This window comes from Anastrepha obliqua, chromosome 5 (assembly GCF_027943255.1).
Source record: "Anastrepha obliqua isolate idAnaObli1 chromosome 5, idAnaObli1_1.0, whole genome shotgun sequence".
NCBI classification, from domain to species: domain Eukaryota; kingdom Metazoa; phylum Arthropoda; class Insecta; order Diptera; family Tephritidae; genus Anastrepha; species Anastrepha obliqua.
This window is the reverse complement of record NC_072896.1, coordinates 88,370,569-88,385,643: the sequence shown is the minus strand read 5'-3', so window position 1 is coordinate 88,385,643 and position 15,075 is coordinate 88,370,569. Positions and strand designations below refer to the sequence as shown.

The 15,075-nt window shown below is 37.2% G+C and overlaps 1 protein-coding gene across 1 annotated transcript; it reads left to right on the top strand.

Annotated features, from left to right (window-relative positions):
* Positions 1 to 9,763: 9,763 nt before the first annotated feature.
* LOC129248869 (uncharacterized) lies at positions 9,764 to 14,776 on the top strand. Its single transcript, XM_054888482.1, has one exon. The coding sequence runs from the start codon at positions 9,764 to 9,766 to the stop codon at positions 14,774 to 14,776; it is 5,013 nt and encodes a 1,670-aa protein (XP_054744457.1).
* Positions 14,777 to 15,075: the final 299 nt, after the last annotated feature.

Below are 15,075 nucleotides of genomic sequence, written 5' to 3'. Positions count from 1 at the left end.
TCTGTTGATTGCTGATGGTAGTAAGTGGCCCAGATAGCGGTTTTCATTTTTTCTACGGAATCACAGTTGTTCCTAATCGCCAATCCGTAATAACGGCAAAAGAATGTACTAGAAATATTTTTGGAGCAATAGACAGATACAAAAGTATACCTGAGTCCGCACGCAGGTATACGTTTGTAACGGACTACGCGCGCAACTGCTGCGTCTCGGCAGATGTTTGAGACGGCTCGGCTTTATGCTCTATAACTTAAAAAGTTTTGCTCGGATTGACTTAAAATTTTAACACGGTATTTTTGAAATGTTTTACTACCATAACATGCAAAAAAAAATCGATTTTTATCCCTTTTACTAAAACTTGGAAGGAAGGGCGTTCGGTTCATCATATAACCACCATTGGATTCATTGAGGACCCAATGTGTCTGTCTTGCTTGGAGAAGGCGGATAGCACTGAGCACTTTCTCTGTGAGTGTCCCGCCTTTACTAGAGCACGGCTACAAGTTTTGGGTTCCGAGGTCGTGAGAATGAATAATATTAGTTCTCTAAAACTGGAGGATATTTACAGATTTGTCAAAAAATCTGGAAAAGTCTCATAGGACTGACTACCTCTATCTCTGTCTCTATTCTTTCCTAACTCTTTCTCTAATATTTTTCTCCCTCTCTCCTTGACCATCTACCCTTTTCCAAAGCTCTAAATACAATGTGATTTTTAGCCCGAGTGTTTTAGGAGCCACAAAATCTCCTGGTGCTCTTTGGCTCGACCTTTTCAAATTTCAAATTCATGGAGGCATGGAACCAAATAACGCAAGAAGAGCTTACTCAAAATAGAAAAAAAGCTCTTATAAACAATTACATTCACTTCCACACTTAACCAAGATTCACAAATTTACTTCATCGAAATTATTTGTGCTTTTTATGGCAGACATTTCCGGCCGAAGAGTAACCGCAATTAGAAAAACAATTCTCTTCGCCGCTAGCTATTCTATGCTTAACACAGAATGGGTCTGAATAATGACAAACTCTCTTTGTAATGTCCAATAGGATGACTTTAAATATGCATCGCTATTCCAATAACAACAAAATCGCAAAACAATTGTCAAGAAGAACAAGAGAGAGAGTCAACGAAATATTATGTATAAGTGGTCAAAGATTATAGATTACAAGGATTGGTCATTCCAAGCTAAATTGTGAGAGTAACTTCGGCTGCCAAGTCACCGGGGACTCAGCAGCAGAATTCTGCCCGCTCATTTCACACATATTCACACATTCGTCCAATCAGTCTTTGTTCAGATTCAACAAAATAACATGAGCGAAGGCTGTGTTAATTTTTTTCGTATATCACCAACACAATCTCAGTTTTATCAGTCAATCAGTTGGCTATTTCAAATTCGCTGAGAGGCAGTTAATGGTCTGATGTTGATCACACCTTCTCTTTGCAGATATAGACATATGTATGTATATAATTGGCGTTTATACCCTTTGTTGGATGTTTGGCCAAGTTCCTCCTTCTATTTGGGCTGTGCGTCTTAATGTTGTTCCACAAATGGATAGACCTACAGTTTTAAGCCTAACGACAGATGGTTTTTTATGAGGAGCTATTTCAAATATCCGCGGAGGTTTGCCATTGCTCGCTGAAGGGCAACCGCTACTAAAGAAAAACTTCTATAGAGTCCATAAAAATGTGATTCCGCGGGGCAAGAAAAAGCAAGAGTTCAAAAATCAACCCCCTTTGTATTTGACGTATCGTACCTTTAGATACACGCACCTTTATACATACGAGGTGTGTTCAAAAAGTATCGTGAATCCTGAATTTTCGCAGGTTACGTATATTCGAACTTCAATTCTTTTGTGGAGATATGTTGGTACTTATGTCTCGCACTCATGCCGACGAATTTGGGCATTTTGAATGTTTAGTTAATTGTTGACAGCTGCTTTGCTTGCTCGTGCTTCGGCTCGTCTTCGATTTTTACCTATTCAAAAAGATTGATCAAAGAACCTGTATCAAATTTTGTGTGAAAAACGAAATTAAGGGCGCGGATGCATTTCGAATGTTGACTGTGTCATACGGAGAAGCTACTTTGCAAAAAAGCAACATTTATCGGTGGTACAAAATGTTCTCAGAGGGCCGAGAAGATGTGAACGACGAAAAGCGTGCCGGACGCCCGAGCACTTCAACAACAGACGAAAAAATTGATGAAGTGAAGAAAATGGTATTGGCCAATCGTCGAATCACCACTAGAAAAGTTGCTGAGGACCTAGACATATCAATTGTGCTTGTGCCATTCGATTTTTTTCAATGATTTCGACATGAGGCGAGTCGCCGCAAAATTCGCACCAAAACTGCTCAATTTCCACCAAAAGCAGCATCGCATAAACATTGCTAATGAGATGTTGGACTCTGTCCGCGACGACCCAAATTTGCTCCAGAGGGTGACGAATCGTGGGTTTATGGTTATGACGTGGAAACCAAAGTCAATCATCTCCATGGGAGCTGCCGCACAAACCAAGACCGAAAAAAGCGCGCCAAGTTCGATCGAATGTAAAAGTTTTGCTTACCGTTTTCTTCGGTTGCAGGGGCGTTGTGCATCATGAGTTCTTGTCACAGGGTAAAACGGTTAATAAGGAATATTACCTGCAAGTTATGCGCAATTTGCACGAATCCGCCAGAAACGCCCGGATTTGTGGAAGAACAAAAATTGGCTCTTGCATCACAATAAGCTTTGCTCACACATCGTTGCTTGTGCGCGACTTTTTGGCCAAAAGCAACACACTAATGATGCCACAGCTACCGTAATCCTCAGATCTGGCCCGCTGTGAATGTTTCTTGTTCCCGGAACTGAAGAGGCCCATGAAAGGACGACGCTACGCAAGGATTGACGAGATAAAGACGGCATCGAAGGAGGAGCTGAACAAGATAAAAAAATGATTTTTTGAAGTGCTTCGAAAATTGGGAAAAAGAAAAAACGTTGGCACAAGTGCATAATACCTCACTTTGAAGGGGACAAAATATATATTAATGAATAAATAAATAAATAATTTTTGAAAAAAAACACAAAATTCGCAATACTTTTTTAACACACCTCCTATAGTACCTATACTTATGTATAGGGTTTGCAATCCCGTCTTATATTTTCAATCCCGGTATTTCGGGATTACATTATCCAAATCCCGCTATCCCGGGATTGGTACCGGGATTAGGATTGGACTATTTATGAAAAATACTTACACATTATCATAGTTGAAAGTACAAAAAAACTGAAAACATAATTAAAAAATTGGTTTAATATTATTTATTGAAACAAAACAAAACAAAACTTAATTCATCATAAAAAACAAATAAAAAATAGTATAATACATAATGAAATTAACATTTCTTGTGTTGTTGTAAATAAGCTTTTAGAAAACACAACTCGTCCAGCGTTTCATCGTTCAAACGGCTTCTTATTTTTGTTGCAAATTGTCCTGCCGAAGAAAATGCTCGTTCAGACTCTACACTAGTAGGTTTTATCGTCATTAAATAGGAGTATGTTCTTTCCAGGTAGTCACCACGTCTCCCTCCATTTTCAAAAAGAGACATTTCTTTTTGAATTTTTGATGACAGTGTCTCAAATCTAATAGGCTGCATTGGTGCATATCCCTCTTTAATAACTTTATCTAGTTCTTCTGCTACACTTAATGGTTTTTGTGTACAAATTGATTCAGTTATTGAATCAAATTCTGAATCAATTTTTTTTACTGTATTTTTGTTGTGATTGAGTGTTTTCTTTAACAGAAATTTACGGAATGGCGGCGCGGAACGGCGCGGTGTCATTCCGTTTCCAAAACAAAAAATTCTACGTACATATTTCATAAAAAAAAAAAAATTTTCTGAGAATTAAATTCTTAGAAAATTTTGATGAGAAAAAAATTTCAAAATATAATTCAGACAAAAATTATATCCCGGGATTAGTTATTTCAATCCCGGGTTTTCGGGATTTGAAAAAACACCGGGATCCCGGGGCTGCAAACCCTACTCATGTATATAAAAAATTGTTATGTACAACATAAAAGTAAAAATTTAGATGTTTGTTTATTTGGGATATTTATACTGCTTTTATTTTTTTAGAGGCGCGCCAAAATAAACCACTTTAACTACTCAACACAGCGACATATTTACTGCCTAAAGCTACAAAAAACAAGCGTGTAGACGTTTCCATTTTCGTCTTCAAAGTTTTCCAAAAGTTGCACAAACATACGTGTGTATGTGCTCGACTTGAGCAGACGTTAATTTGAACAGAGCTTGTTAGAGATACAAATTAAGACACATTTATTACGTTCGTATTGTAATGAAATATCAATATAAACTGCGGGCAGTGCTCATTTAAATCGGAATAGGGAAAAGTGATAAAATTTAAATAGATATTTTTTTAGAAAATTTAATATTAATTTGTGGAATAATAAAAAAAAAAACAAATACACGCAGCATTCATTACTGCAAATTTGGGCCCAAGCGGAGTGCGGTGAAAAAATTATTGAAGCTACTCACTTTTTCAAAAGCCTGTGGTAATTTCAAATGAAAAATATATATTAAAAATTATGTTGAAAATACTGTTTTCTTTGATTGAAATCACCAAGACTAATGAGCGAGTGGTGGTAAAGAAGTGATAAAGAAGTAAGGTTGGAATTTAGTTTATAATCCATATTGACGACAGATTATATTTAATAAATGGCGTTAAAAAATAAGAAAAATAATAAAAATAAATGAATGAAGTGCCTAAGACTCATCGAAATCCACAAAAAACTGGAAAAAAATAAAAAACGTTTTTTTTATATTATATCAAAATTTTAATTTACAGATTTTCTATTGCCTCCAAACATTGCCATTGACCTCTGTGTTATAATCGATGTATGAATGCTCGAAGAAAAATTGAAAGCAGTAAAATTGGACGTGAGTTATTTCACATTTCTACAATCAGTGGCATTGCATTCTGTGTAGATCAATTGACGGTGAAATTTATTATCAATTAACGTACACCTCGAGTTCATACGTAAAATATAAAATTACGTCATTTTTATTTTCTCACCAAAATACAAGAAAAACACAGAACAACGCACAAAGTATGCAGTAAAAAAGTGCTTGTCTGCCAGCAACTAAAATTTACTCAGTTGTTTTGTTTGTGTGCATACGTATGTTTGTATAATGTATGCATATGTATATATTTCTAACTTAAACAAATTAATTAGGAAAACAAGACAGCGTTCAATAAGCGTAAAATAAAATTTAAAACTTGTTTGACCGCATATTTTCGTTTATCCAGTTGTTGTCGCGTTATTTACAACTAAATCAACAGCTGATGGGCAATCATTTTCGATTTGTTTATTTAACACATTTAAGCAATAAAAGCACTTTTGTTTTTACCATAAAATTCGGACCACAACGCAAGAATTGGGGAAATTATATTATTTTTATGGCATAAAAAAAAATAAAAGTGACAAAAACTACAAAGCGCACTTATCACTTCTGTAAGTGAATTTCTCAATAGAATAGAACTACGAAAGTATTTGTACTGTAATACAAACAAATTAATATTTGTAATAATTGTAATACAAAAAAATTTAAAAATTTGAAAAAATATTTAAGAAAAAAATTATAAATTTTTTTTTTTTTGAAATTTTGAAATAAAACTAAAAACAAAAATTATAACAATCGTGCCATGGGCAACAAATTATCGAATTGTGCTCTATTGGAGCATTTCCAGCATGGCAGCTGGAGTCCCATGCAACGCAACAGGGAACCGCGGTTGTCAGAGCGTATACTGAACGTGAATGTGAATGCAGGTGTCATCTCGAACTTGGAAAAGGATACGACCGGTGAGTTAAGGGGGTGGTAGGGTTTAGCGCTAAAAAAAAAACACTTTTTTTTGAATTTTTTACAGAAATATGGCTTAAGATACTTTAATAAAATCAGTTGCATGTTATTGTACATCTTTTCAATAAGTTTTTAAAAAATATTAATAATAAAATATTGACAAATAAGCCCATGACAGAGTTTTTTTGGAGATATGTTTTCGAGAGGTGCTCTGCGGTGCCAATCGGCATTCGGCGTAGAATCATCTGAAACTAAAAAAGTCGAATTTTTCAGTTAAAGTATGACGTAATGCTCCCCCCTACATTAATAAAATTTTTTTTTCATTTTTGTAGTTTTGGTGGCAAAAACACGTAAAACGAGCATTTTTGGCGAAAAGTTTCACCATATTTGTAACTGAAAAACAACCTTAAAAACAAAAAATAAAAAAAAAAACAGTGGGGGGGGGGAGGTATTTTTGATTTAGAAAACGTGTGCCAAATTTGAAAAGAATCGGTTGAATAGTTTCGGAGTTGTGATTGGCACCGACTTTTAAGAAGTCGTTTCGGGAAAAACGCGTTTGGAAAAATGACTCTGAAAAATTATCGATGCTCCGCATTCGAGGTAGAGTGCCTACAAAGGCTATAACTTTGAGAGTTCTGCTCCGATCCACTTAAAATTTTGACACAACATTCTTGAAATGATTTACTATAAGATGAGTGAAGAAAAAAAATTTCGATTTTGTGACCCAAAGAGTAGATGTTGGTTAGTTATTCATGTTTGCCCGATCCTTAGGCGTGTAAAAATTGTTGCTTGGAGGCGAGTAATATAGCTGGATTATAGAAGTTTATCGTGTGTTCGGTTAAGGTTGGAGTCTTACACCCACCAAGTGTTGTCGTAGCATTTTCTTCAGATCGTTATAATCGTGTGCCTCATATTGAAAAGTACACAGTAAAAATTTTAGTTTAATATTAAAACCAATTTGGTGTTTATATATAACAATTCCAGAAAGTATAAGATTAAAACCATTCCGGTTTCAGAAAAGAGAGAGAGAAGTTAATTAAAATATTATCTTTAAAAAACCAAGAATGAGACTAAATTATATACTTTTAAGGGTTTAAAAATAAAGCTAAAATGGTTTTGACCTTATACGAGAATTGAAATAAATTTAATAATAATTAGAATTAAAGTTAATCCAAAATTGAATTGAATGTAGAACTTTCTTGGAATTGAAAGTAAACCCTTGAATGATATTTTAATTCCAAAAAGGAATTGAATCCGAACCAAAATTGTAGTAGATTTAGTACATTGTTGACGAATCCTCAAAACAAAAAACAAAATAAACTTTTTAAATAAAAATTTACGTTTTATTTAAAATGACATAAATTTATATACATAAGTGAAATAATAATACATATTTAAATTTTATTCTATAATTTCACATGGAATTAATAAAAACATTTTTGAATCTATAAAGTACACTTCAAATGGTTTTACATTTTTAAGGCTATTAAATTTAATTAGTTCTGAAAGATCTGTTGAAATAATTTCATAACACTGCAAAATGGAATTAAATTCCTTAGTGACAAAGATTTCTAAACTTAAGTAAATTTCGTTATCGACAACATATATATAAGTTACATCAAACTGTATATTAAATACGTAAAATGTTTTAAAATACAAGTCAAAAACTTGCCTAAATTCATATTGCTCGGGAACTGCTATCTTCTTACCATCAATTGTTATAAAATATTGGCAAATTGTGGCTTTGTCTTGTCCAACTGCAACGATTGTGGGCTGACCAGACGTTATTTTATATTCTTCTAAGCTGTAAAAACCAATTTTTTTATTTATGCCCATTAAGAACAAAAAATTTATAGTAAATTACGTTTTCAAAAATAAAACTGTCGACAGATTTTTGGAATTTTGCTTTTTTTTGTTCGCGTCCACTGGCAGTGGATGGCAGCAACTTTAAGAAAATCAAATAAGGTATTATTTCAGACATCCATTCTGTACAGTTTCCCAAATTAGAACCGCCACTCCCAGCAATAAAAATTTGTTCCACACTGCTTTCATATTTCCAAAACATTCCACGCAGTTGCGATAAATTTTTGTCTCGATTTTAACGTTTCTCGCAATTTCTGCTGCGCCAGATTCAGTTCGTCTTTAACTATGCAGTTTTGAAAAAAACGAAGATCTTCTTCAGAAATTACCTCGCTATCATCGCTTTCCTTCCGCGTGGTATTTCACTTTTAAAAACATGCTTCTAGAATAGTGGAAAAAATTACACTGAGAGTGAGGGAGTGACAGAGAGTGAGAGAATTTTTTAATACTTTCTTGGTTTTACTTTAAAGCAAATAATACTAAAGTTCAGAGTACATTAAAATTAATTGAGAGTGAGAAAATTTTTTAATACTTTTTTGGTTTTACTTTTAAACCAATAAATTTAAAATTGAATATAATTGAAACTTAAACTGAAACCAAAATAGCTTGAAACATTAAAGAGAGCATTTTAATGTTTTTTTGGTCTTTGGTTAAATCTAATAGGTATTAAATTTCAAAAACGCAACGCTCAGCACCAATTAAAGTTTTGTTTTAAACCCATTTTGGATTTAAAATAATTGCAAGAATATTTCATCGTCTTAAAATAAAACTTTTTAGAATTAAAAATCAAATTTAATTCCAAAATTGTATAAATTCAATAGCAACTGGTATTAAATATAAACCATCATTTTTTACTGTGTAGGTGCTAATCCAAAGTATTTCGCTATATTATCAACTTGTTCATTACTAGGAATGCTGACACGGCTAAACAAGAAATAAAATTAGATTCCTTTGCTTCAGCTAAAATTTTACAGAATTGCAATTTTTAAGTTCTTCTTTACAACATCTAATCATTGCTTATCTAGGGTTTCTTGCGGCATGGCTAGTAGGTTAGCACGTATTTCAATATTTGTTTTCGCTTTGAGCAATTTGTAATTTTATAATGTAATTGCAACGCTGCCTAGATATGTTTACTATATTTATACCAGTTGCTTCGTCTCTTCGCCACTTGCTAATGCTTGGAAAAAAGAAGAGGCCTGTTGAGTTCAATTTAATATTAGTTAAAATACTTTAATGTTTTTCAACTTTTGTTATTTGTTATAATTTTCTGTGAATTAAGTAGGTTTTGTTTGTAAAGAAATGTGTATAAATACGGAACATTTTGTAAAATAAAGGGAGAAAAATTGTAATTTTGAATCAGAAGCAACATATTTTTAATTGGGAATTTTTGCCGCAATATCATCGCTACAATAACCAACAGGAATTTGTGTTCATCATTTTTGGTCCTTCGAGCCGGATATTTCATCGCTTCAATCAACTTGGTCCTACCGCAACATTAAGAATTAAGGATTCTTCCTGCAACGAATTTATAGCCGCCTTCAAGATTCTTCCTGCAACATTATTGGTCCTTCCCGCAACATTATTGGTTCTTCCTGCAACATTATTGGTCCTTCCCGCAACATTATTGGTTCTTCCTGCAACATTATTAGTTCTTCCTGCAACACTATTTGTTCTTCCCGCATCAGATTTGTAGCCGCATACAGGATTCTCCCCGCAACACTATTTGTTCTTCCCGCAACAGATTTGTAGCCGCATACAAGATTCTCTCCGCAACATTTTTGGTCCTTCGAGCCGGATATAGTCACTCCGCTTGCCTTTTGCATACACGCATTCGTTTGTGTACATACATACGCGTAGCAAAAGGCGCAACGATTATTAAGAAAATTATTTTTGTGCATTAAATCGTGTGTACGTTTGTGCAGCCGTTCCTGCATTTAACATCGCGAAAATTCTAAAAACCCGTCGATTGATTTTCTGTTACATTAAAAATGTCGAATTCTACTAAAACGCGCGATTCCGCTCTCAATGCCATTAAACGGTATATGGCAAAAAGTATTGATGAGGCATTCACTATGGATGCAGACTTGGTATTCTACAGCTTCAGCTAACTTTAGCCGCGTGAAAAATTGTCGTACTAAATCGCAAGATAGCTCCACAAAGGCATCTGTGTCCACGGTTATACGTTTACCGAAAATGGAGTTGCCCACATTCTCCGGTGACTCTACAGAATGGATTGGTTTTTTCGACGCGTTTTCTTCGTTAGTTGATAGTAACTCTACTTTATCAGATGGACAAAAGTTGCACTATCTCCGAAGCTGCTTGAAAGGTGACGCGTTGAAAATTATCAGTGGTTTTAAAATATGTGACGCAAATTACGTTGAAGCTTGGGGTCTATTAACATCGCGGTATAAGGTTATTCGTGTAATTGTGAAATCTCATCTTCGCGCGTTGGCTGAAATTAAAAGGGCTACGCATGACAATGCTGACGCAATCAAAGGTGTAATTGATTCGTTCCAACAGCATATTCGCGAGCTTAAAGCGTTGGGTCGTCCGATTGATTTTTGGGATGATTGGTTGGTACATGAGGTCGTCAGTAAGTTGGCATTCGAAACGCGTAAGCAGTGGGAGTTATCGCTCGTTAGTGATGATCCTCCATCTTTTGAGCAACTAATAACATTTTTAGAGATAAGATGCCGATCGTTATCTATGTTTACGTCGTCAACAACATCAGTACCAATTAAGGTTAAAACTGCATTAGCAAGCAAGTCGACAAATGTGTTCCACGCGGTATCAAAACAAAGTAACGTGTGTGCATATTGTAGTGGACCTCATAAAATTTACAGTTGTGAAAAATTTCGTGAATTGGACTTGTCTACAAAATCACAGTTCGTGAAGCAAGGTCACATATGCTTCAACTGCTTAAGTTCAGGTCACTATAAAGACCGTTGTAACAGTGCTTCCACTTGCCGCATGTGTAAACAACGTCATCACACTCTGCTGCACGGTGCCTTGCAGTCAACGACCGTTACCGCAGGGAACAATTACATCGGCAACGCGACGCATTCGTTATGCGCTGCTGACGCCACATCAAAGGTATGCGCAAAAGCTTTTGAACTTCCAGCAAACGTCGACGTTCCACGCGTTTCTTCATGCTTGAACTCGAGCTCCAATCCACCCATAGCTGTAGAAAGAGTTGTGCTGTTATCCACCGCATTAGTGAAGGTACGCGACTGTTCTGGTAATTGGCAGCCCGCACGTGCACTTTTCGATTCTGGATCACATGCTTCCTTTGTAACCGAAGCGTGTGTGCAACGCTTAGGCCTGCCGCGATCAACATCTGAAGTTAACATTACTGGAATTGGGTCAGCGCAAGGAGGACGAGCTAGAGGTGAAGTATCACTTTCGCTTTCTTCTTTCTCTACAAATCAATGCTTTACTGTCAAAACGTTAATTCTGTCTAAAATTACAAGCGACTTGCCAACACAGACTATAGCTACTTCATCGTGGCCACATATCCGAGGTTTGTTTTTAGCCGATTCCCATTTTATGAAGCCTGGACGGGTCGATATATTGATTGGAATGGACGTTATGGATCAACTGATCTGTACAGAACTTCGTAAGGGTCCATCTGGAGCTCCTATGGCTCAACTGACGGTCTTTGGGTGGACTCTGTTTGGAAGCGTGAATGGAGCTGAGCCTGATATGCCACGCTTACAGTCGTTACATTGCGATGTTCATTTGGATCGAGCATTGAACAAGTTATGGGAGTTAGAGGAAGCTCCGCAAAAAACGTATCTTACGCATGAGGAGCGTTACTGTGAAGACCATTTTGAAACAACGCATCGAAGGGAACCTAACGGACGGTTTGTCGTCGAATTGCCGCTGAAGCCCGATGTAGCTCTGGGAGAGTCGCGAAACTTTGCTATCCGGAATTTGTTACGACTTGAAAGAAGACTCGCTTGTGACTCCGATCTTCGTTTACGCTACAATGAATTCATGAATGAACTCATTGACATGAAACATATGCAGGTCACGTCAGAGACTATGAATCCAACGTATTATATGCCTCATCATCCTGTTTTAAAGGAAAATAGTACCACGACCAAATTGAGGGTTGTATTTAACGCGTCCGCAAAATCGACTTCCGGGAATTCGCTGAATGACGCATTATTTATAGGACCTCAATTGCAGGAAGATTTATACTCCATCTTACTTCGCTTTAGAACACACCGCTATGCTGTAACAGCAGATGTCGCCAAAATGTATCGTCAAATCTGCGTATCCTTAAAACACGCCGATTTACAACGCATCGTATGGCGTAGCCACCCATCCCTGCCTATCCAAGATTTTCGCATGGTTCGCGTGACGTACGGAGTGGCAGCTGCGTCTCATCTAGCTGTCCGATCACTTCAACAGACGGCAAGAGATTCGTCGAATGGTTGTGCTAGGGCTGTTGGTGTTATTCTCAAGGATTTTTACATGGATGATCTACTTACTGGTGCATCTAGTAAAGAAGAACTTCAATTGTTGCAGCAAAATATTTCCGAAATATTGAGGGAAGGGGGGTTTGAACTTCGTAAGTGGGCATCGAACTGCGCTGAACTAATCGCAAGCATTTCTAATGCATCTACGAACATATCACATTATATTGTCGACGATAAGGATGTTCACGCTTTAGGTCTTATCTGGAACACAGAAGGAGATTATCTCACGTTTGCTATTAACTTGAGGGAACCGCCAGTTAAGTTGACCAAGCGCATGTTTCTATCAGATGCAAGTACGCTCTTCGATCCTCTGGGCTTGCTTGCTCCCGCTACTATAAATTCAAAAATTTGGTTTCAAGACATATGGCGCACTAAGGTAGGTTGGGATGATATCATTCCTGAGTCTATCGCAACGAAGTGGTTGGAGCATCGCATAGAGCTCAAGCAATTGGCACATTTGAAGGTGAACCGTTGGTTTGGTACTGAAGTAGCTGGGTCATTTACGCAATTGCACGTATTCGCAGACGCGTCCGAGCGCGCTTACGCCGCCGTCTTGTATGCACGAACAACACAAAGCGACGGTAGCATTACTGTGTCATTAATTTCGTCGAAAACCAAGGTAGCTCCGCTTAAGCCGACAACGCTGCCACGTCTTGAATTATGCGCCGCTCATCTTGCTGCTAAACTAGTGCGAAGCGTGCTGCACTGCTGGTCTGAACTCCGTTATCCGCTTTTCGCTTGGACTGATTCTACTATAACATTGGCATGGTTACAAGCTCACCCCAGCAGATGGGTGACATTTATAGCCAACCGCGTAGCTGATATTCAAGAAGTTTTGCCTCCCGAATGTTGGAACCACGTTCGTTCTGAACAGAATCCTGCAGATTGTGCTTCAAGAGGTATAACTCCCTCCGAATTATTACGTCATCAATTGTGGTGGGCTGGTCCTATTTTCCTGAAAAGCACTGAACAATTATGGAAGCAGAAAAAATCTAAAGAGCACACTACAGAGCTGGGCGTACGAAATAGTATTCGTGCCCATGTGACTAATTCTACAGATTATTGGTCCGTGATGACAAAATACTCATCGTATTCTAAGCTGCGTCGAGTTATTTCCTACGTTTTACGCTTTTTGACTAACATTCGGGCTAACAGACGGCTTAATGTTATAAAGCGTTTTGGTACACCGAGTTGCCAAGAGTTATTTGAAGCTGAACTTCGCCTAATAAGGTATACGCAACAGTTTTATTTTTCTAATGAAATTTCTTCTTGCAGCGCTAAAAGACCAATCCCACTTCGCAGTAGTCTTTTGCGTCTGCAGCCCTTTCTGGATGGGACTTGTGTTCTACGTGTTGGAGGAAGAATAAAAAATAATGAAATCGCTCCAGATGTTAGGCATCCCATTATTTTGCCTAAGAATTGTCCGCTTGCTAAGTTAATAATCTGCGAAATACACAAGGTCACTTTGCACGCTGGGCCCCGCATTATGCAAACTGTCTTGCAACGTCGTTATTGGGTTATCGGCGCTCGTAGCTTGATCCGTAATATATACCATAAGTGCGTGAAATGCACTTATTTGAATCGCAATCTTACCACACAAGTCATGGGTGATCTACCTGTCATTCGCACAACCTACGCCCGTTGTTTTACTCACACTGCTGTTGACTTCGCTGGACCTTACCTCTACAAATTCACCCAAGGAAGAGGAGCTAAGGCTACCAAAGGCTACATTTGTTCGTTCATTTGTATGTGCACTGGTGCGATGCATCTCGAATTTGTTGGTGACCTGTCAACACCAGCTTTCCTAAATGCGTTTAAAAGGTTCACAAATCGTCGAGGATTTTGTAAGTTCATGGCATCAGATAACGGTACAAATTTCGTTGGAGCCGAGAAGGAGTTGCGCATTGCATTTCAACAGTGCATGGCTGATATTAAACTTCGCTCTTTCTTTGCGGACTCGAATATCGAATGGCGATTTAATCCACCGGCTGCACCCCATATGGGAGGTTACTGGGAGACCGGAGTCAAACGTGTTAAGTATCATTTAAAACGCGTATTAGGAGAAGTTCCACTATCATACGAAGAGTTCAACACACTTTTGACTGAAATAGAAGCTTGCGTAAACTCTCGCCCACTCTGTGACAACTCTGAAGCTGCTGGTGACTTAGAAGTTTTAACTCCCGGACATTTCATAGTCGGTGAACCGCTTAAGTCAATACCGGAACCTGAGGGTCAAGGGTTTCGTGGAAATCTTCGACAGCGATGGCAAGCAATTTCTGCCATGAGACAACATTTCTGGCGTCGTTGGAGAGACGAGTACCTCGTGAGCTTACAACGTCGCACTAAATGGTTTCGTTCTTCACGCAACATTGAAGAAGGGGATGTGGTTGCTGTATTCAACGAGCCTAGTCCTCCGACGAAGTGGACGATTGCACGAGTGATCAAATGCCATCATGGTACCGATGGACGCGTAAGAGTAGTTACGTTGAAAACACCGCATGGCGAATTGGTTCGCCCTATAGTCAAACTTTGCCTTTTGCCAACGAAAGGAGATTTATTTCATGAAGAAACTAATAACTTATCGTAAATGTTTTTCAAGGCTTTTCATTTTCTTTTTAATATTTTGTTTTGAACTTATTCAGATAGTTCAAGGGCGGCGGTATGTTGAGTTCAATTTAATATTAGTTAAAATACTTTAATGTTTTTCAACTTTTGTTATTTGTTATAATTTTCTGTGAATTAAGTAGGTTTTGTTTGTAAAGAAATGTGTATAAATACGGAACATTTTGTAAAATAAAGGGAGAAAAATTGTAATTTTGAATCAGAAGCAACATATTTTTAATTGGGAATTTTTGCCGCAATATCATCGCTACAATAACCAACAGG